Below are 23,359 nucleotides of genomic sequence, written 5' to 3'. Positions count from 1 at the left end.
TATGAAGAAGGTAGCACACCTGAGAGGATTGTGAGAGCTAAACTCCAAGTTGACAAAAGTATCCCCTGATGGATTGGGAGCCCGCCCTTGACCTTGAACCCCGGCCCGCTCTGCAACCTCGACTTCCCAAGACATTTCCGAAGACGCGGGGTGACAGCGGCGGCGCTCAAACCCCTCACCCCGACCCTGCGCCCAGGGATCACCAGCAGAGGCGCCAGAGCGCGCGCAGGCGCCGGACCCGGCCTCGCCGCCAATCAGATCGCAGCGCCCAGAGCCGCGCCGGCCTCGGGCCCCGCACCTGGCGGCCAATCACAGATCGCAGCGGGCGCGCGTGCGGAGGCGGCGGCAGCGGCGGCGGCGGCGGCGCCTGGGCCCTGAGGAGGCGTCGTCCCCGCGGGCTTCGCCTGGGGAGCACCTCGGGGCGGTGCGCCTCCGGCTGCTCCGCGACCGCCGCGGACAGGGGCCGGTAAGGACGGGGGCGTGGCGCGGCCGTAGTGTGTTCCCAGAGGGGAGATGGGAGGGATTCCGCGGCCGCAGTCTCGCGGGCCGCTCCGCTCCCGGTCTCGCCCTGCCGGAGAGGCCTGTCCCTGCGCCGCGGCCTCTGAAGGGAGTGTCGGGTGAGCGGCCCCCGCTGCGTCCTGCGACCCCGGGTGCGCACACCCCCTCCCCCGATCTTGGCGGGCGCCTTTCAGGAGGCCTCCCCTCCCCCACGCGGGCGGGGCGCCCCATCCCCCAGGCCTGGGCCCGGCCTCGGCGTCCTGGAGAAGGGGCCTGCCCTGCTTCCTGACACCCTCCCCGCCCGCGGCCCACCTCGCCCGCCCCGCCGGGGTCGCTTCTGGAACTCAGCGCGTTTAAACCTCGCAAGCCAGCCCTCTCCCCGTTCTGGACGTCTGTGGCCCAGACCCTTTCAAGGGGATTCAAGCATTTTCAAATTCATTTATTGCTCTCTTGCCTCCGGCAGCGCCTTAGTTTTCTTGTGCGCTGTGTCTCTGCCTGGACTCTACCTCAGACCCCTGCACGCTAACGAAGGCCCCCTGACAGCCAGGACCCAGGGTGCTTGCCAGGCTTTGGATTTGGGCGGTTGGCAGGCACAGTGCTTTCTTTACGGAGAGAGGGTAGATGGGAGGAACAGGTGTGGGAGAAAGGAACCCAGTTTTCTTTTCTGGTTAAGTGTGAGATGCTTCAGACACATCCAGATGGTAGTGTCAGATAGTCAGTGGGACGTAAAGTGTTCCTGTAACGTGGAAGTAACCCTAACCCTCCCTTCTGGTTGCCTCAAGGATGTGACCTTCTGCCTGGAGTAGCTCAAGTTCTTAGAAGTTTCAGTGCACGCCTGAGGTAAGATGAAAGGTCTTTGTAATAACGGCCAAGATTGTGTCTTTTTTCTTCAGGATCGTAGATTTTAAGCTGTGTGAAACTGACTTTCTTTTTCCTTTACTCTGGCAGGAGGCTAAAATGGGTTGATACACATACCTAAGATTTCAGCTAAGGTAGTAAAGTATTAAAGTGGTTCCTTCAGGGTAATGTGTGTTGGTTAAGAATGGTGACATAGAGTTAGTTTTGTTCATTTCTATACCCTTTTCCTTGAGGGCTTTATTTCATGAAATAATTGAATGTGATTGGGTAGGGGAGGCCATAGGAATTCATTTCATGCCAGTAGGCACAACAATAAGTAAGTTCTAGGCCCAGGAACTTGTGTATATAGCTCAGTGAGACCCATTATATAGTTAGTTATCTATTGCTGTGTAACACATTGTCTCAAAACTTAATAATTTAAGAAATGTTTATTTCGCCGTTTGTCGTAGCCTAGGATGTAGGACTGGCTTAGCTGGGTGATTCTGGCTCAGGGTATCTTAGGAGGTTGTAGTGAAACTTTTGGCTGGATTGGCAGTCTCTCAAGACTTGACTTTTGTTGGATGATCCATGTCTAAGCTTTCTCACCTGACTTGTAGCGAGGGGATCACTTCTTCCCTCTGGATCTCTCTACGGAGCTGCTCACGTCATGGCAGCTGGCTTCCCTCAGAGTGAGTGATTCAAGAGAAACCTTGTACCCAAGATGAAGTACAGAGCCTTTTGAAGAAGTTACATACCATGACTTCTGTATTTGCTTAGTCACATAGGCTAGCCCTGTGATGGTGTGGGAGAGGACTGCACAAGAGTGTGAATAAATAACAGGAGGCAAGATTCACTTGGGGCCATCTTGGAGGGTGGCTCCCGTACCCGTTTATCCACCATTCCAACTCTTCTCCATATTCACCTATCATTATGAGTGAATTATTTGGCTCCAGGCTAAGGGCAAAACCTCCCCTTGTGTGCTAAATCCAAGCAGTTTTTGTTTATTCAGGAATATTGTTCGAGCAAGTCTCCTCTTTGTCCTGGGTTAAGTTTTCTGTTTCTCTGGATCATTCTCATCAGCAAACAGACTGATTGTAATAGTACCTCTCATTAAAAAATCCATCTTTTGATTGCACATCCCTCATCTGCTTATTTTATTTCATATTTACATTATAGGAAAATTTCTCCAGAGTTGTCCATATTTGCTTCCTCCAGTTTTCCCATTCTTCTCTAAATCCACTCTTGCCAGGGTCACCAGTGAATTTCATATTGCTCAATCCAGTGGTCAATTTTTAGTTTTTAATTTATGTGATCTATTGGCAGTATTTATCAGTCGTTCATTTCCTCTTCCCTGAAAATAACTTTTCATTTGGATTGCAGCATGCTTCTTTTTCTCCATTCTCCTTTACCACCTCCCCACCCCCACCCCCACCACAGTTGGCTGTAAGTAACTGTTCCCTTTTTATATCCTTTTCTGGTTTCTTCTCATGTTCCTGACCTCTAACCAATGGAATGCCTGAGGGCTTGGATATTAGACCTCTTTCCCTAGATGATCTCATTCAGTCTTGTGTTTTAAATAACATTATATGCCAAAGGCTCCAAAATCTGTGTACTTAGCCCAGGTCATTCTCTGAGTTCTGTCTCATATTTACCTGTTCAGCATCACCCCTTATATATGTCATCCTCTTCTTCACATCTCAAATCCAGTCAGTCTGTCAACAAATCTTGTGGGCCTTCAGGATTTTGATCTAGAACCTGACCCCATCTTAGTACCTTTGTCTCCTAGTACAGTCATTTTTTTTTTTTGTTTCTGTTAATTCAGTAGTCTCTTAACATGATTTCCGTCTTCCAGGAGCAGCAGAGTGATCCTGTTGAAATGAAAGATCATATCACTCCTCACTCAAAACCTCCCAGTGACCTGTCACAGAGTAAAAACCAAAGAACTTAGAATGGCCTACATTAACGTACTACAGTGAACTCATTTTTGACCTCATTTCCTTCACATTGGCTTGCTCATTATGTTAGCCTCTTGACCGGTCCTTAAATTTGGTAAACAAGCTCTTGTCTCGGAACCTTTGTATTTGCTCTTCTTTCTGCTGGAGAATTCTTTCTCGGATCTCCATAACCATGCCATACAGATACCAGCCTGCCTCCATACTACCTGGCCCATTTCCTGTTTTATTTTCTCTGTAGTATTTATAACCATTTGAAATTTTATGCGTATGTATATACACATATAATAACATAACATTTTATATGTTTTTTGTTACATTATTTACATATCAAAATATGTAATGTGTAATACTGTAATATTACATGTGTTAACATTATATGTATATATTTTTTAAATGTATTTCCCAGTTACGTCTGTTGCAGTGTCAGCTCCCTGAAGAAAGGGTCTTTGTTTCAATCGCTACTGTATCTCCAGTACCGAGACCAGTACCTGGCACATGGTAGGCTCACCAAACACTCACTAATACTCAGATTCCTTACAAACACCCATCTTGAGCCTTCTCCCTCCCCCTTTCTCTGTGGTTAGGAGGCTGTCAGACCTGTGCAGTTATCATTCTGTTCCTGTGTCATTTCTTTGTTTCTTAGTCTTTTGTGAATAGGGGTATGTTCTAATTCTACTGATTTGGTATGTTTTATAGTTGCAGTTCATCCAAAATTGTGAACATCAGGACATTGCCAATATTATATGTATGACCACACATAGTACCTTTTAGGGTGATCTTTCCATAGAATAACAATTTCTCCCTAATTTCTTAGGGAAAAAAAGAAAGAAAAAAGAAAAACTCCCCCCTCCTCCTTTCTTTGGACCCAGGAGTTCTAATACAGCAATATTATGTTAGGGTCAATTTGATACGAAAAAAAGAATAGAAGCTTTCTTCATCTTTTGGTTTCATAACACTGAAAAAATTGGAACACAAGTTATCTTAACCTTATCCTTTGTAAGTTCCTTATGTGTCAATGACAAGTGTTCCTAGGTGCATTCCTTATTCTTTCCTTTAAATGTATAAATCAGTCATTTGAGTAACACTGAATTATAGAGTTCTTTTTTTTTTTTTTTTTTTTATTTATTTTTGGGACAGAGAGAGACAAAGCATGAACGGGGCAGGGGCAGAGAGAGAGGGAGACACAGAATCTGAAACAGGCTCCAGGCTCCGAGCCATCAGCCCAGAGCCTGACGCGGGGCTCGAACTCACGGACCGCGAGATCGTGACCTGGCTGAAGTCGGACGCTTAACCGACTGCGCCACCCAGGCGCCCCGGAATTATAGAGTTCTGAGAGTTCAGCTTAAGCATTAGTATTGTATATATTTGAAAACAAAATATGGATGCTCTGTGGAAGTCTTACCAGTATTATTTTCCCTGGGAGCTTCCCAATAGCAGGGAGATACATGTTATATAGCGATTCATGATAGGGCCCACCTGGCGTGCATAGAATTTGCTCTCCACTTTCACAACGTCCAGTTTCCTTATAATTAGGTTGACTAATTTATCACCCAAACGGGGATGTTTTTAAGAGTAAAAAGTGGCACTTTTAAAAAATACATAGGGACAACAGGTCAAACTGGATTGCCCTGGTCAAATTAGGATATTTAGCAATCCTAATAATAAAGTCGGTGTTCTAAGTCCTTAGTATCAGGGTGATGTCCACTCTATAAGAAGATTTCCATTCATCCCTGGGAAGGTATACCTCCCACTACATATTTGTACATTGGCTCTGTGATACTAGTTTAACTCTTTTTCTTGGCTAGATTAGTTTGCATTATTACCATAATCCTAATTACCTAACTCTTGTTACATGAATGGAGTCTGGTTAGGGGCTTTGAAAATTTAGTATCACTTGTTAGGATGTGGGGGTCACACCAGCCTATTGCTAGGAATTTTTTTTCTTTAATTGAGATATAATTCACATACTATACAATTTACTCCATAGAGTGCAAAATTGAATGATTTTTACTATATTCACAAAATTGTGCAGTCTTTACTGCTACCTAATTCAAGAACATTTTATCAACCCTAAAGCCCTGTGTTAGTTTCCTGTGGCTACTATAACCAACTGCCACAAGCTTGGTGGATTAAAACAACAAAAATTTATTCCCTCTCACTTCTGGAGGCCTAAATCAAGGTGTTGGCAGGGCCATGCTACCCTTGACACTCTAGGGGAGAATCCAGTGCTGGCCTCTTTCAGTTGGCAGTCTTTGGCTTGTGGCCATGTCACTCCAGTCTTTTTACAATGCTTTCTTCTGGTGTATGTATGAAATCTCCTTCTGCCTCTCTTTTAAGGATATTTGTGATGGTATTTTGGACCCATTTGTATAATCCAGGGTAATCTCCCCATCTCAAAGACCCTTTCCAATATTAGGTAACATATATGTGTTTCAGGGATTAGGATCTGATATTTTGGTGGGCCATTATTCAACCTACTACATTCCTCATTCTTTTTTCCTCCCAACCCGTGGCAACCAGTAGTTTGTCTCTATAGATTTACCCATTGTAGACATTTTATGAGAGGAGTCATACAGTATGTGGCCTTTCTGTGTCTGGCTTTATTCACTAGCATGTTTTCAAGGTTCGTCCATATCACACATATACAGCAGTACTTAATTCATTTTCATTGCTGAATAACATTCCATTGTATGGTTATGCCACAGTTTATCCATTTATCAGTTAATGGACATTTGGATTTTTTGCGCTTTGTAGCTTTTATTTTTAATGCTGCTGTGAACATTGTTATGCAAATTTTTGTGTTTATGCAAATTTTTGTGTAGACTTATGTTTTTAATTCTTTGGGGTATATACCTAGGAGTGAGATTGTTGGAGCATATAACTCTGTATTTAATTTTTGAGGTGCTGTCGAACTGTTCTCCAAAGTGGCTGACCATTTTATAGCAGTTTTACCAGCAACACATGAGGATTCCAATTTCTCCACATTTCTCTGCAACAGTTGTTAGTGTTCCTCTTTTTGATTATAACCAACCTAGTGGATGTGAAGTTGTATCTCATGATTTTGATTTACATTTCTCTAATGACTAATTGTGTTGAGCAATATTTCTTGTGCTTATTGGCCATTTGCATATCTTTGATGAAATGTCTATTCATATTTTATATTCATTTTTTTAAATAAATTTTTTGTCGTGAAACAGGTAACATAAATTTTATCGTCTTAACCATTTAAGTGTTAAATATATGTGCATTGTATTTTTTTCATATTGTTTTAAAACAGATCTCTAGAACTTTCCATCTTACAAAATTGAAACTCTGTATCCATCCCATTAAATAACATACTTCTTTTTTCCCTCTTTCCCTAGACCCTGGTATCCACCATTCCACTTTTTGTTTCTTTTCTGTTGCTTTGGCTCCTTTAGATACTTCATGTAAGTGAAATTGATATAGTATTTGTCTTTTTTGTGACTAGCTTTTTTCATTTAGCATAATGTCCTCAAGATTCATGGGTGTTGTCCTATGTGAAGGAATCCCTTCTTAGGGCTAGATAATATCCCATAGTATGTGTGTATCACATTTTTAAAATTCATTCATCAGTTGATGGACATTTGGGCTGCTGCCACCTTTTGGTTATCATGAACAGTGCTGCTGTGAACATGGGTGTGCAAGGATCTCTTCAAGATCCTGCTTTCATTTCTTTTGGATGTGTATCCAGAAGTGGGATTGCTGGATCATATGGTAGTTCTATTTTAATTTTTTGAGGAACCTCTGTTGTTTTCCATAGCAGTTGTGCTATTTTACATTCCAATCACAGCATATAAGGATTCTACTTTTTTTGCATCCTTGACAACAGTTGTTATTTTTTTCTTTTTTTTTTTTTTAATGTTTGTTTATTTTTTTATATTATTTTAAAAAAAATTTTTTTTAACATTTATTTATTTTTGAGATAGAGAGAGACAGAGCATGAACAGGGGAGGGTCACAGAGAGAGGGAGACACAGAATCTGAAACAGGCTCCAGGCTCTGAGCTGTCAGCACGGAGCCCGACGCGGGGCTCGAACCCACGGACCGTGAGATCATGACCTGAGCCGAAGTCGGACGCTTAACCGTCCGAGCCACCCAGGCGCCCCAAATGTTTGTTTATTTTTGAGAGAGACAGAGTGCAAGCAGGGAAGAGGCAGAGAGAAAAGGAAACACAAAATCTGAAGCAGGCTCCGAGCTGTCAGCACAGAGCCCTATGCCCTATGCGGGCGGGGCTCAAACTCATGAACTGCAAGATCATGACCTGAGCCGAAGTCGGATGCTTAACCAACTAAGCCACCCAGGCGCCGAAAAGTTGTTATTTTCTGGTGTACTTGTTTATTTTTATATTTTTTGATAGTAGGCATTCTAAGGGGTGTGAAGTGATACATCATGGTGGTTTTGATTCACATTCCTCTGATTACTGGTATGTTGAACATCTTTTCATATACTTGGCCATTTGTTTATCATTTTTGGAGAAATTTCTATTTAATTCCCTTGCCCATTTTTTAAATTGAGTTGTCTTTTTACTCTAATGACATAAGAAGTCTTTATGTATTGTGGATATAAGTCCCTTGTCACAAATAGGATTTACAGATATTTTCTTGCATTCTTTTTTTTTTTTTTAATGTTTATTTTTGAGAGAGAGCATGAGGGAGGGAGGGGCAGAGAGAGAAGGATACACAGAATCTGAAGCAGGCTTCAGGTTCTGAGTTGTCACCACAGAGCCCAATGTGGGGCTCGAACTCACGAGCTATGAGATCATGACCTGAACTAAAATCAGATGCTTAACCAGCTGAGCCACTCAGGCACCCCTATTTTCTCCAATTCTGTGGGCAGAATTTATATTTAGTTCTAATCTGTTTTATTTTTTGTGTATGGTGTGAGCAGAGGTCCAACTTCTTTCTTTTGCATATGGTTGTGTAGTTCCAGCATTTGTTGAAAAGACTTGTCTGTTCCCCACTTAATTATTTTGATATTTTTGCTAAAAATCAGTTGACTGTTAGTGTATGGGTTTATTTCTGGACTCCGAATTGTATTCCATTAATCTGTGTTTCTATCTGCATGTCAGTACCATATTCTTGATTACAGTAGCTTTGTAGTATATTTTGAAATCAATGTGAAATTTTCAGTTGTTTTTTCAAGATTGTTTTGGCTATTCTGAGTCTTTTGCATTTCTATATGAGTTTCAATTTCTGTGAAGAAGCCAGCTGGGGTTTTGATAGATTAGTAGTCTTGCCATCTTAACAGTATTAAGTCTTATCCATGAACATGGGATGTGTGCATTTACTTAGATCTTCTTTAATTGCCTCAGTAATGTATTCAGTATAATTCAGTGTTTTCAATATGAAAGTCATGCAATTTTTTTGGTAAACTTATTCTTAAGTATTTTATTCTTTCTAATGTTAGTGTACATAGAACTGTTTACCTAATTTCAGTTCAAGGTGTTTATTGCTAGTATATAGAAATATAATTGATTTTTTATATTGATCTTGTATTCTACAAGCTTGTTGAACTTGTTTATTAGTTCTAATACTTGTTTTGTAGATTTCCTATGGATTTTCTATATGTATAAAATCATGTCTTCTCCAATATAGTTTTACTTCTTTTTTCAGTCTGAATGCCTTTTTACTTTTTTTCTTGCCTAATGTCCCATTAAAGGACAATATAATATTGAATCAGAGTGGTAGAAGTGGACACCCTTGGGGCGCCTGGGTGGCGCAGTCGGTTAAGCGTCCGACTTCAGCCAGGTCACGATCTCGCGGTCCGTGAGTTCGAGCCCCGCGTCAGGCTCTGGGCCGATGGCTCGGAGCCTGGAGCCTGTTTCCGATTCTGTGTCTCCCTCTCTCTCTGCCCCTCCCCCGTTCATGCTCTGTCTCTCTCTGTCCCAAAAATAAATAAAAAACGTTGAAAAAAAATTTAAAAAAAAAAAAAAAAAAAAAAAAGAAGTGGACACCCTTGTCCTGTTCCTGATCTGACAGGGGAAGCTTTCAGTCTTTTTACCATGAAGTATGATGCTAGCTGTCGGGTTTTTACAGATGCCCTTTGTCTGAGTAAGAAAGTTCCTTTCTCTTTCCAATTGTTAAGTGCTTTTTTTTTTCTTCCCTCATGAAAGGGTGCTAGATTTTGTATTGTGCTTTTTTTACAGGCAGATGTGGGTTTTTTGGCTTTTTTCTACTAAAATGGTATAATGTTGATTCATTTTCGTATAATAGACCAACTTTGCATTTCTTTAAATTTTTTTTTTTTTCAACATTTTTTATTTATTTTTGGGACAGAGAGAGACAGAGCATGAACAGGGGAGGGGCAGAGAGAGAGGGAGACACAGAATCGGAAACAGGCTCCAGGCTCCGAGCCATCAGCCCAGAGCCTGACGCGGGGCTCGAACTCACGGACCGTGAGATCGTGACCTGGCTGAAGTCGGACGCTTAACCGACTGCGCCACCCAGGCGCCCCCAACTTTGCATTTCTTACGTAAATCTCAGTTGGTCATGGTCACAGTTCTTTTTATGTGTTATTGAATTGTGTTTGATAGTATTTTGTTAAGGAGTTTTACCTCTACTCATAAGAGATATTGGTATATAATGTTTTTTTGGTGTGTGAGATCTTTGTCTAATTTTGGTATGAGTAGTACTAGCCTCATAGAATGAGCTGGAAAGTTTTCTCTCCTCTGCTAATTTTTGGAAGAGTTGAAGGATTAATGTTAATTTTTCTTGAATTGTTTTGGTAGAATTTGCCAGGATAGTCATCTGATCTTGGATTTCTCTTTTGGGAATTTTTTTTTTTTTTTTTTTTGATTACTAACTCAGTCTCTTTATTTATTTTGGATCTATTCATATATTTTGAATCTATTCATATATTCTGGGTCAGTCCATATTTTTGGAGTCATCTATTCTGGGTCAGTTCGTACTTTTGGAGTCAGTTTGGTAATTTATGTCTTTCTAGGAATTTGCGCATTTCGTCAGGTTATCTAATTTGTTGGAAGAGAATTGTTTATAGTGTTCCCTTAGATTTTTTTTTTTTAATTTCTGTGTGGTTGGTAGTAATATCCTGTCTTTATTAAAAAAAAAATAATATGTTAAAAAAAAATAATATGTTGAGGGGCGCCTGGGTGGCTCACTCAGTTAAGTGTCTGACTCTTGATTTCGGCTTAGGTCATGATCTCATGGTTTGTGAGTTTGAGCCCTGCATCAGGCTCTGTGCTAACAATGCAGAGCCTGCTTGGGATTCTCTCTCCCCCTCTGTCTCTGCCCTTCTTCTGCTCATGCACTTGCTCTGTTTCTCTCTCTCTCTCAAAAATAAATAAGCTAACTTAAAAAAAATAATATATTGAGGTAAAATTTACATAGCATAAAATCAGTCATTTTAAAGTGAAAGATTGAGTGACATTTAGAGCACTCAGTGTCGTACATCTGCCGCCTATATCTAGTTCCAAAACACCTCAAACATTCCAAAGTAAAACTTTTTTTACCATTAAGCATTTTCTGTCCATTTCCCCTTCTATCCTTCTATCCCCTGGTAACCACCAATCTGTGTTTTGATTCTATGGCCTTACTTATTCTGGATGTTTCCTGTAGATGAAATCATAAAATATGTGAACTTTTCTGTTTGGCTTCTTTCACTTTGCATGTTCTTAGGGTTTATTCAGCATGTATCAATACTAAATTCCATTTATTGGGTATAATTGACATCTAACATATGTTTATGTCTCAGGTGTACAACATGATTTGATAGTTGTATAAATTGTGAAATGGTGCCCATAATAAGTATAGTTAACATCTGTCACCATACATAGTTAAAAATTTTTTTCTGTCTTGTGATAACTTTTAAAATCTACTCTCTTAGCAACTTTTAAATATGCAATATAGTATTATTGACTATAGTCACCATGTTGTACATTACATCTCCACAACTTACTTATTTTATAACTGGAAGTTTATACCTTTTGATCCCTTTCACCCATTTTGCCCCCCTCCCTTGTCTCTGGTAATTACCAGTCTGTTCTCTGTATCTGTGAGCTTGTTGTTGTTGTTAGTATTCCACATATCAGCGAGATAATATATTTATCTTTCTCTGAATTATTTCGCTTGGCATCATGCCTTCAGGTCCATCATGTCGCAGATGACAAGATTTCATTCATTTTTTTATGGCTGAATAATATTCCATTGTTTGTATATACCACATTTTTTTTCATCCACCAGTGGACACTTAGGTTGTTTCTGTATCTTGGCTATTGTAAATAATACAACAGTGAACCTGGAGGTGCTGTTACTCCCTTTATGATTCTAATATTCCAGTGTTTGTGTATACCGCATTTGTGTTATTTCCACCATTAAGTTATTGTGAATCGTGCTACTATAAGCATGCATGTACTTTACATGTGTTTGGGTACCTCTTTTCAAAAGATCTATATACCTGGAAGCGGACTTGTGGGGTCATATGATAATTCAGTGTTTAACTTTTTGAGGAACTGCCAAACTGTCTTCCACAGAAATCCTCTGATTTTTGCAAGCCTTTGGTTAATTTCCAGGATCCAAAAAGCTTGATTTGGACAATTTTTGCTATTGTTCTCTTTGCTTTTATGACAGAGGAAATATTTGTAGTTTCTTATTCCACCATTTCCTATAGCCTCACTTTGTTGCTGGCATTTAACAAATTAACATTCTCTTTTTTTTTTTAAACTTCTCTTTTTTATGGCTGTCTGCAACCTCCGTTTAAATCATTCACCACTCATCTGATACTTCCAAACCCTTTCTAAACCCTCAGTCTTAGAGAAAGAACTTCTGAACTAACCACCACTTTTAGGTTGAACTGCCATTCTGCTCATATCTACTTTGTGTATTCACTAAGATGTGTTTAACACTAACATGGTGCTCTTGGGATGAAAGGAAGAAAAAGGGAAAATGACTGAAAGTGCCTGACTGTAGTCATTCTCCTGAGTTCCAGGATTTCAAGGTTCTCACATTTGCTATAATAGTACACTTCAGGGATGCCTGTGTGGCTCAGTCGGTTAAGCATCCAACTTCTGCTCGGGTCATGATCTCACGGTTCATGAGTTTGAGCCCTGCATCGGGCTCTGTGCTGACAACTCGGAGCCTGGAGCCTGCTTTGGATTCTGTGTCTCCCTCTCTATCTGTCCTTCCCCAACTCGTGTTCTATCTCTCTCTCACTCAAAAATAAATAAATGTTAACAAAAATTTTTTAAAAATAGTACACTTCATTCGTTCCCAGACTTGAAGGAAATTGGCTGTTCCTCATATTTGAACATTTCCTACACCTTCCCTCAGCCCACCATCCTTTGTTGAATTTATATCTAACTCCTAGAAAATCATTTTCCTTTAACGAATATTTAAGACTTACATGCCAGGACTGCTCTAGGACTTTGGGAGAAATCAGTGAACAAACAGATAAAAACAAAACAAGCTAAAAACAAAACAGAACTTTTCCAGTGGAAAGAACTGCGAGTCCAATGGAGAAAGAAAGGTAGTGAATATAATAAATACGTTCTTTGGTGATATAGAATGTGATGTTATGAAATCAGGAAGAATATAATAGAGCAGAGTCATAGGATCGAATGTTGGGTAGGTAGGAGTGTTGTACTTTTAGTTTCGGTGATCAGAACAAGTCTTATGGTAAAGGTAAGTTTGGACGTGGACTTAAAGGAGATAGAACTGTTAGCCATGAGGATATCTGGGAGATAAGAGTTTCAGGCAGAAACTGAAGGGAGCAGCAGAGAAGCCACTGTGGCTGGATTGGAGTGAATGAGTGTTAGAATAATGGGAAAAGAGGTCAGAGAGATAGAGTGGAAATTGGTATTGAAGGTCTATAAATTATTGATTTTTCTGAGTCCAGTCTATAGAAATAATCATGTCTTTTGATAAAGAACCACCTTAGCTTAATAGTTGTTCCCTTCCTGGACTCCCAAGCTAGGTTAGACCCCATTTTTACACTCCTCCAACTATTGTGAGCTTATTTATGGACAAATATTTATGAAAAAAATTTTTTATTTTTATTCATTGCCCTAAAGTGAAATGTAAATGTCTACTGCAGTTTTAAGGATGATCCTGTGAGCCTCTCATTTCTTCTAAGGATCTGTGTTTAATGGGCATTAAATTTTAAGGCAGCAGATGTGTGGGATCAGTGGAAGAGAAGGAAAGAAGATTGGTGGGGAAGAGACATGAGTGCCGTGGGTAGGGAAAGAATAGGGGTAGGAATTTGGAGGAGCACTAGTGGGGTGAAAAGAGTCAGGAGCAAGGGAAGATGGTGAGGATAGGTAACAGAGGAGTCCTGTTAGTCTGATCTCAAGAAGGTTCTCAAGAAAGACTGGTGCCTTAAAAAAGCTGGTGTGTGGCTATAACAAAGATCCACTAAAAGGGCTGTTGTTAAAATTCATAGGAATAACCTAGGAGATGAGTTATCTATCACCTACTGCTTTCTCTGCTATCTTTGGCATGAAATCTTCTTATTAACTCCTCCTACAGCTTTTGGCAGCTTCCTTGATGGGGGATATGAAGTGATTTTTGAGGATTAACTCCTTAGATGTAGTAGATCTTTGGCATGTCCAGCTTTCCTACTCCAATATCTTAAGTTTCTAAATAGAAAATAAGGACACCAGAGGAGAAATGATAAGAAAATTCCCATGGTCTAATGTAATTCTTATTCTAAATGAACTCATTCATTAGTTTATTCACTTTAGGTCTGATTCTTTCTCTTCACTTTTCATCTCGAATGATTGGAAAGTTAATCAGCATGGTCAACAGCTAAAACTCCTTCCAAGATCAGTTGGGTGGAAAGTCTGGCATTGTTACTGGAACCTAGTTTATTTTTACTTTTTTTAAACAATAGGATTTGATTTCTCATAGTTTTGGAGGCTGGAAAATTCAAGATCAAGGTGCCAGCTGCTTGGGTTCCCTCCTTCTGGCTTGCAGATGGCCACCTTCTCACTCTGTCTTCACACAGTGGATGGGAGATAAAGAAGAAGCAAGTTCTCTGATAGCTCTTCTTGGCGCTAATCTCATTATGAGGGCCCCACCCTCATGATTTATCTAAACTTAATTATCTCCTGAAGTTTGCATCTCCAGAAACCATCACACTGGGGGTTAAGACTTCAACATAGGAATTTTGGAGGGACACAGTTCAGCATGTAGCATAACCTAAAATGTATTCTCTAGAATTGGAGGAATCATTTAACATGTAGGAATAATGGAGTGATATAATTACAGAGGTGTTTTAAGATTCATCTAGTGGTGGTATGGAATTGGTCATAATTTGAAGGACAGAGAGACCAGACAATTTGGAGCCTAGTGCAGATGTAAAAACATGAAGTAACCAGTGGACCTAAACATAGAAATTGTGGGGAGGTGCTTTAATAAGAATGGAAATGAAAGGTAGTTAGAAAGACTAATGCTTTAAAAGTTATTTAGAACCACTTAGAAGAAGTTTCTTTGAGTAATTTGATGGAGGTTGGGGAGATTTGAACAGTTTTTATAAAATACAAGGAGAATAAAAATGAATCCAGTGAGACTCTCTGATTCTTAGGGACTAAGCAATTAATAGCAACATCACCAGAAATTCAGACATGAATTAAGTCAGAGTTCTCATGGGGACAACGCAGAACTAGAATTCAGGAATCATGAATTTTAATGCTGTCTCCAGACCTTACTTTAAGGTAACTTTAAGTAAAAGTATAAACTTTTCTAGGCTTTATTTTTTATTTATTTATTTTTTAAATTTTTATTTTTTTTGAGAGAGAGAGCAAGCCTGGGAGGGGCAGAGAGAGAGAGATACACACAGAACCCGAAGTAGGCTCCAGGCTATGAGCTGTCAGCACAGAGCCTCACATGGGCCTCAAACTCATGAATGGTGCAGTCATGACCTGAGCCCAAGTTGGATGCTTAACCAACTGAGCCATGCAGGCATCCCTCCCATAAGAACATTTTTGATTGGACATGTAGGGATTGCTACTGTCATCTAGTAAGTAGAGGTCAGGGATACTACTAAACATCCTAAATGCATGCAACAGCACTCCTCTCCCCCACAAAGAATTATCTGGTCCAGACATGTTAGTGGTGCTTAGGTTGAGAAACACTGGGTTAGGTGGCATTATCCTGGAGTTAGATGATTGCAGTTGAATATAGACATACCAAACCAATTTTCATTGATTAAAGAGCAGTGCTTTCAAACTTCTATGTTTTCGGGGCGCCTGGGTGGCTCAGTCGGTTGGGCAGCCGACTTCGGCTCAGGTCATGATCTCGCGGTCCATGAGTTCGAGCCCCGCGTCGGGCTCTGTGCTGACAGCTCAGAGCCTGGAGTCTGTTTCAGATTCTGTGTCTCCCTCTCTCTCTGGCCCTCCCCCGTTCATGCTCTGTCTCTCTCTGTCTCAAAAATAAATAAACGTTAAAAAAAAAAAATTTAAAAAAGAAAAAACAAACTTCTATGTTTTCTTGCATTAGCATATCTCCTAATTACACTTGGTCTCAGTTTTAAGAAATTAAGAAGTTGTGGGCGCCTGGGTGGCTCTGTTCGTTGAGCTTCCGACTTTGGCTCAGGTCATGATCTCACAGATAGTGGGTTTGAGCCCTACATTGGGCTCTGTGCTGACAGCTGAGAGCCTGCTTTGAATCCTCTGTCTCCCTCTCTCTCTGTCCTTCCCCTACTTGCACTCTGTCTCTCTCTCTCAAAAATAAACATAAAAAAAAGAAATTAAGAAATTGTAATCACTATTCATGACACACTAGACTGTAAGCTTCATGCATTCACCACTTTTCTTCTTAGTACTTGGTAGTGTCAGACCAGACCAGGTTGGGCAAGCAAAATATAATTGTGAAATAAGTGTAGAAAAGAGTAAATAATTTTTATTCTACTTAATATTCTACTTCCTTTTTGACTTATTTCCAAGTAGGTATACACATTTCAAGATTAAATATCTATGTGTTCCAAAATTATATGCTGATGTGCTGATTAAGTTAATGAGAAGTACATGACATATATTAGATGCCAATTTAATTTTTATAGATTGGATTTGAAGTGTCCATATTGGGCTACAATGAATTCTGACATGTTTTCAGAAGTTGGTGAGTTTATGAATCATAATTTAAAACCAGTGTTTTTCAAACCACTGGTAGTGAGCCATTGATGAGTCATAATTGATTTTGTGGGTCATGGTCAATTAAAAAAAATAGAAAATATTAGAATAAGCATCCCATTTAGTAAAACAATTATTATTTATATGTGTGTAGTGAGATTCTGTATACATTGTTGTGTTTTTGTTTTTGTTTTGTTTTTTTTTTACTATGGGTTGTGAGGAAAAAATGTTTGTAAAAAGCTAGCAGTTTTCAATCCTTCATTGGCCCACAGAATATCTAACATGGGCAAGGCTCTCAAACTAAATCATAGAAAATGTGGAAGTAATGGAGTATATACAGTCTGTTCTACCAAAAAGGTTCTTATTAATGAAAGTTACCATTAACTCATTTAACAAATTCTGTATTTGTTGAACTCCCATGTTGTACCAGGTACTGTTCTTTGTGCTGGGGGTACAGTAGTCAACAAAAGACCATCCCTGTCCTTTGGTGTTTACATTCTACTGGGTAGGCATCTTTAACCAAGATGGATAAAGTTAATAATGTGTTAGATGGTGATAAGGACTTGAAGGTGAGGGGAATGGAAGAGAGATTGGGAATGTGAATTAGCAGCTGGTTGGATTATTTGAGAACTTCTTTGAGAAGACTTGGAACAGAAGTCTGAAGATGGTGAGGAGCCAGCCATGCAGGTATCTGGGTGATGAGCATGCATATTAGAAGGACAGCAAATGAAAGTCTCTAAGCTCAAGGTAAAGTGTTTAATATGTTTAAGAAAAAGCAAGGTGGTTAGTGTGGTTAGAGTGAGTAGATAGGGGAGAGGAGTAGGACATAACTGCAGGAGCAGTATATAGGATTGGAAGCATGGTTTTGCAGACATTGGAAGCACTTGGTCTTTTACTGAGCAAACCAGAAAGCCATTGGAGTGTTGTTTTTTTTTTAATTTTTTTTTTTAACGTTTATTTATTTTTGAGACAGAGACAGAGCATGAACGGGGGAGGGTCAGGGAGAGGGAGACACAGAATCTGAAACAGGCTCCAGGCTCTGAGCTGTCAGCACAGAGCCCGACGCGGGGCTCGAACTCACGGACCGTGAGATCATGACCTGAGCTGAAGTCGGCCGCTTAACCGACTGAGCCACCTAGGCGCCCCGCCATTGGAGTGTTTTGAGCTGAGCAGTGATATAATCTGATTGAACAGAATCATTTTGCCTGCCATGTGGAGAAGAGACTTCAGTGGGGAAGTCAGGATTAGAGGGATAAATTGAGGACACATCAGTGAACAGACTATAAGGCCTTGAGGTGGGATGAGGTTATCAAGAGAGTTCATTCCTAATTTGCTAAGGCGTGTGATAAGCATTTGACACTGAATTATACAATTTGTTGATTGTGTGAGGTACTCCTACTCTGTTCTTTGAATTTGACACTTCTGTATTAATATTTATGAAGTTAGTATGTATGAATCAATTGAGATGTTCATTTAATATAAACTTTTCTTCAATTCTGCTACAAAAAAAGGTGCCATTGAATGGTTGATGCTTTTTAAAACGAGCTATTGCCTTAAGTCAGAGAAGTAAGAACTTTTTTTTTTGTTTTTTTTATTCAGTTTTTTTTTGTTTTTTTTTTTTTTTTTTTTTTTTGGTAATCTCTATAGCCAGTGTTAGAACTCATGACCACAGGATCAAGAGTTGTGTGCTCCACTGACTGAGCCAGCTGGGCACCCCAGAAATAAGAATTTTTGCCTTTAGGATACAGAAACACATTTAAAAGTTTTGAACTTGCCAAAGAAAGATGCAGCTGGTTTATGGCTGACTTAGAATTTCAGCTTAATTCTTTTCTGACTCCAAAGCCCATGTTTCTATACACTGCAGAATGGTGCCTTTATAAAGTAGTGTATCCTTTGCATGTGATTTTATCTAGAGATTAGTTATTAGAAGTTTTTCCTCTTTTTTAAATAGAAGAAATCATAATCAGCAAAGCTGTGATTCTGGAGCTGCACAGACTTATAACAGTAGCTTTTAAGCTGTAATTTATCCTTTGAGTCTTAATGTCCTTATCTATAAAATCAGAGTGTTTATAACTACCTTAGGGTTTTGGAGAGAAATAAGGTCATGAATTTTTCTGTACTTACTGATGTGTAGTATGTTTGTACTTAGGTGGCAATTTATATAAAGAAAACACTGGGACTTGAGGCCACACCTTCAAGAATAAAAAAAAAATTAGAAAATGGAACAACCATGTATATTATGTGAGGAAGAACAAGAGCCAGAACCGCAGCAGAACATAGAAGAAACCAAACAGGTAGATGATGAAGATGGTGAGCTGATCTTTGTTGGGGTAGAACATGTAAATGATGATGCTGAGCTGATCTTTGTTGGGGTGACTTCAAATTCAAAACCAGTCGTTTCAAACATTTTGAACAGAGTCACCCCGGGTTCATGTTCAAGGAGAAAAAAGTATGGTCACCTCAGAAAAGGTACTACTTGCAAATTGCAGCCTATAAGTCATGTGACCCCTGTGTCAGAAGCAGTGACTGCCTTGCCTGTTTCTGAATCTGAATCAAGATCAACAGAAAGTCCTATTATTATTGAGCCTTTGTCTAAACCTGATTATAAAAGTAATTCACCACAAGTCGTGCCTAATAGCTCTTCAGAGTTATGTTCTCCTTTGATTACATTCACAAATTCATTGCAGCATCCAGGTGGAGCAGCACTTTCTGTAGGAGGTATGAATAAAAGTCCTTGCATATCAAAGCAACTTTCTACTGCTGAAGTAAACAATGTAAATCCCAAAAGGCTTAAACTCAGTGATGGAATCATAGGGGGACATGCTTCAGCTTTGTCCCCTTCAGGTATCTTTCATACAGTGACTGCTGAGCAAAGCACACCCTCAAACAGTGTTCATACCTCATTAAGCCATGTTCAGAATGGAGCACCTTTTCCAACAGCTTTTCCAAAGGACAGTGTTCATTTCAAGCCTACAGATCCTGTTAAGGAAAATAGACAAGCAAAAACAGATTTTTTGAGACTAGCAAGTCAAAACCAGGTTGTTGATCCCAAGAAAGGAAGTCTGGTCATATTACTTCGTGACTTTTATTATGGGCAGCATAAAGGAGATGGACAGCCAGAACAGAAGACTCACACAACCTTTAAATGCCTCAGCTGCTTGAAAGTTCTAAAGAATGTCAAGTTTATGAATCACATGAAACACCATTTGGAACTTGAGAAGCAGAGGGGTGACAGCTGGGAAAGTTACACCACCTGCCAGCACTGCCACCGACAGTTTCCCACTCCCTTCCAGCTGCAATGCCATATTGAAAGTGTACACACTACCCAGGAGCCCTCCACTGTCTGTAGAATTTGTGAATTGTCATTCAAAACAGACCAAATTCTCTTACAGCACATGAAGGACAATCATAAGCCTGGTGAAATGCCCTATGTGTGCCAGGTTTGCAATTACAGATCATCAGCCTTTGCTGATGTGGAAACACATTTCAGAACTTGCCATGAAAACACTAAGAACTTGCTCTGTCCATTCTGTCTCAAAATTTTCAAAACTGCAACACCATACATGTGTCATTATAGGGGACACTGGGAAAAGAGTGTTCACCACTGTTCCAAATGCCGGCTACAGTTTTTAACTTTCAAGGAGAAAATGGAGCACAAGACCCAGTGTCATCAAATGTTTAAGAAGCCTAAGCAACTGGAAGGATTGCCTCCTGAAACAAAAGTTGTTATTCAAGTGTCACTGGGACCTCTTCACCCAGAATCAGTGGAAGTAGCATCCATTACTGTGAGCACGTCAGATTCTGAACTGTCACCCCCCAGGTCTAAGAGTAAAGTTTCCAAAAAACCTCGTTAATTCAAGTTTCAGTAAATCTAAAGCAGGTATTTCAATCAAAGTCAAAAACCCTATAAAAATAAAAAATACAAACCATACATTATTCAGTAGCATCAAACATAGTGAAACCAATGAGTTATTTATGAGTTTCTTTTTAAATTCATGAAATACAGTACTGTCTGATATGAATTTGAGATGTTATTTAAAATATATTACCTGGCTTTCGTGTAACTGTATCTGGCTTAACATATAAAAGGTGTTTTGTGTGTGTATGTGTGTGAGAGAAAAAAAGTGGAAACCTATTTATTTTGATATTTCATGTTACTTGTAAGTTTGAAAGCTCTAACTTCTGCAGATAGAATCTAGAGTTCTTTAAGTACTTAATTTTATTTTCAACTTTTTCCATGTCTTGAGGATTTCAATATTAACTCTAGTCAGACTGGAATGACTTTGTTACAACGTAGACTGTTACAACATGGTCCCATTTGCTGCTGAGCCCCTATAAGTGTCTCTCTTGTGCTGGTTTAAAATAATCGGTCTCTGAGAGCATGAGGGTGAAGTTGAAGAAGGTATGTCATGAATGGGAATCAGAAACTGGAAGATTAGTCAGTGGAGACTCCTTGTTCTGGTTGAGGGAGAGGCGTGCCAGTGCACGCGCGCACGCGCGCACACACACACACACACACACACACACACACACTCGCTCACTCCAGTCTGGGAGTCAAGGCAGAGAGAAAGAGCAGTCTCAGAGTGTCTTCCTAGCACAAGAACATCCAAGGAAGCAAAAGTATTAAAATAAAACGTGGATGTTTGGCACGGGGCTCCTGCAGACATGAAATAATTACTATGTATCAACTGGCTTCAAATGGAGAAGAAGGGGTAATGAATAGATTGGGGGCTAGAGTCTGAAGCTCCAGTTGAGTGATCCAAAGAGGAATTCAGTTTGTTCTCGTCTGGCTGGCCTTTGGTCAGAATAAATTAGCCATATACCTCTCAGCTGCAGCAGTACAGCAAATAAAGTTTCCCCAGGGAAAGAAGCCCAGACATCCATAGTTTGAACTGCACTAGACCCATAGTTTGAACTGAAAAGAGCTAAACAAATGGTATCTACCTAGTTCAAGGACTGGGCTAAATTTAGCTCTCTTACTATTAAGTTGGAATGGGAGTTGCCCAAGAATAGTAAGTACAGTGGATAAAAGTAGTAACCCATGGTGACTGAGTAAAATTAAACCTAGTATAGGGCTTTTCCTGGTATTTTCCCATGTACATGTATCTTACCCTGTTGAACATGTGAAATTTGCAAGTTTGTAACTTGCCTTGGACATGAATGTATTACAGCTAACAGTTACTCTCTTGTGTGTATAGTTTCCCTTTTTATCAAACTAATGTGAGTTTGGGTCTTCCTTGCCACACTCTTATGTGCAAGAAATGTCCCATTAATTTCATTAAGTATTACGTTTTAGAGTTCCTGTCCTTCAGCTGGCTAACTGCCTAATCTGTGACTATACTGTGAACCTTTTCCCTTTGCCATTTCCAAGGACTCTTACGTAACTGGAGTGCCATCTGAGTATTGGTTCCTGAACATCAACACCCTTGACTACTTCTGTGGGTTCCCAGGATTGAGTGTCCCTGGGCATTTTCCAGTGCTGTCCCTTCTTTCTTCCACCTCTGACTCAGGTACCTACAAGCCTCTGTGCACCACTTAAGGAACCTAGGATGCTGTCTATAGACCTGAGCTGGGAGAAGTCTTTCCTGTTTTCTGTTGCTTTCTCCTCTTTCAAAGCATCTTATCTCTCCTCCCTCTTCCCTCCTCAGTCTTGTTAAATTCCCTAAGCCTTACAAAAAGCTGGGAATGGTTAGTCATCAGGGGCTTTGCATCCCTTCTAGAATTGGGGAGGAAGGACTACAGATAACAAAGTAGTTGTGAGTATACTGTCCATGTTTTAGAGAACTTCCTGAGTGTAGATTCTGTTGTATTTATTTGCTCAATGATTGATTGATTTGCACTTTGAACATTTTACTAGGCCTTTTCAGTTAGTTTGCTTGGGCCGAGGCACTTTGTTAATATTTCAGCCTGAACCTGTTTTAGGTGGAGAGAGAAGGAGAGAGAGAGAGAGAGAGAGAGAGAGAGAGAGAGAGAGAGTGTGTGTGTGTGTGTGTGTGTGCGCACGCACAGTTCTAGTCTCAGGTGGAAACTTCTGTGTATAAATAGATATGCAGACCTCTGCATACTTGTCTCCCTTGTTCTGTTCGTATAACAAATTCTGTTTTTGAAAACAGTAAAAATATGAAATGTTTTAGTTCTTTGTTTTTGTGGTTGCTTGGTATTATCAACACTGTTAACTGTTGTTTGCTATTTAACTAAAGTATGCCCCTAAGGAGTACAAATTGTTATTTATTGCCAACTACAGGTTGAGTGATATGACCCCTGTCTACCTCCTCTTGCTCTTCCATTCTCTGCCATGCTACTCTACCATTTTCCCCATTGGTGCACTGTTTTTGACACATTGGCCTTGCTTTTTTTTTCAAGCAAATCATATTTTTTCCTGTTCCAAAGACTTTGCAATTGTTGCTTTCTTTCTTAGAATGCTCATCTCCTAGGCCTGCATGACTTGCTACCTCGCTTAATTGTTTGACACTTCCTTTAGTTTATTGAGCTTCACCAGTGTTCTTAAAAAATACTGACAATGAAATGATACCTTTTTCCTCCTCCCTGCTAAAGGCACTTTAAGCCTCCCCACTCCTTTCCTCTCCAATCTGGTTAAATTTCCTAGGTTTTCACAAAAAGCTAGGAAGAGATAATCATCAAAAGCTTTGCTTACCTTAGAATTGAGCTAGCTTGAGTCAATTTCTGTGCCTGCAACCAAAAGACAATGAATATAGTGAGTTGAGTTCTTTCAGGAGCTTTCTCTGTTTTTCTATTGATACCTCTATATTTTTTTAAGGCAATGTCACTTTGTTTTGTTTACAAATATATTGAATATCTGTCAAGATTACTATTTTGTTATTGCCTTTTGTGAATTTCCATGTCTATTTTGCTTGCTTGTTCTTTCAGATAAAATTTATTATTTTGTTAATGTTGCCAAAAATTGTAAGTAAAATAGCAATTATAGTAATAAAATGCTTTTTTGAAAA

General features: G+C 39.9%; 1 protein-coding gene across 2 annotated transcripts; it reads left to right on the top strand.

Annotated features, from left to right (window-relative positions):
* The first annotated feature begins 321 nt into the window (after window positions 1-321).
* ZNF280B (zinc finger protein 280B) lies at window positions 322-22,959 on the top strand. Of its 2 annotated transcripts, XM_058691639.1 has the most exons (3): window positions 322-466; window positions 1,281-1,338; window positions 18,541-22,959. In XM_058691639.1, exon 3 carries the CDS (start codon window positions 18,611-18,613, stop codon window positions 20,243-20,245), a length of 1,635 nt encoding a protein of 544 aa, XP_058547622.1. In that variant the 5' UTR covers window positions 322-466; window positions 1,281-1,338; window positions 18,541-18,610; the 3' UTR covers window positions 20,246-22,959. The 2 variants fall into 2 exon arrangements, with proteins under 2 accessions (XP_058547622.1, XP_058547623.1); XM_058691640.1 differs by lacking the exon at window positions 1,281-1,338 and having other exon boundaries at window positions 324-466.
* Window positions 22,960-23,359: the final 400 nt, after the last annotated feature.

Source organism: Neofelis nebulosa, chromosome 11 (genome assembly GCF_028018385.1).
Source record: "Neofelis nebulosa isolate mNeoNeb1 chromosome 11, mNeoNeb1.pri, whole genome shotgun sequence".
Lineage (NCBI taxonomy): Eukaryota > Metazoa > Chordata > Mammalia > Carnivora > Felidae > Neofelis > Neofelis nebulosa.
This window is presented reverse-complemented; position numbering and strand designations above follow the sequence as displayed.

Excerpts from the sequence above, each read along its gene's own strand:
- ZNF280B (XM_058691639.1), top strand. The coding sequence starts at position 18,611 with ATGGAACAACCATGTATATTATGTGAGGAAGAACAAGAGCCAGAACCG.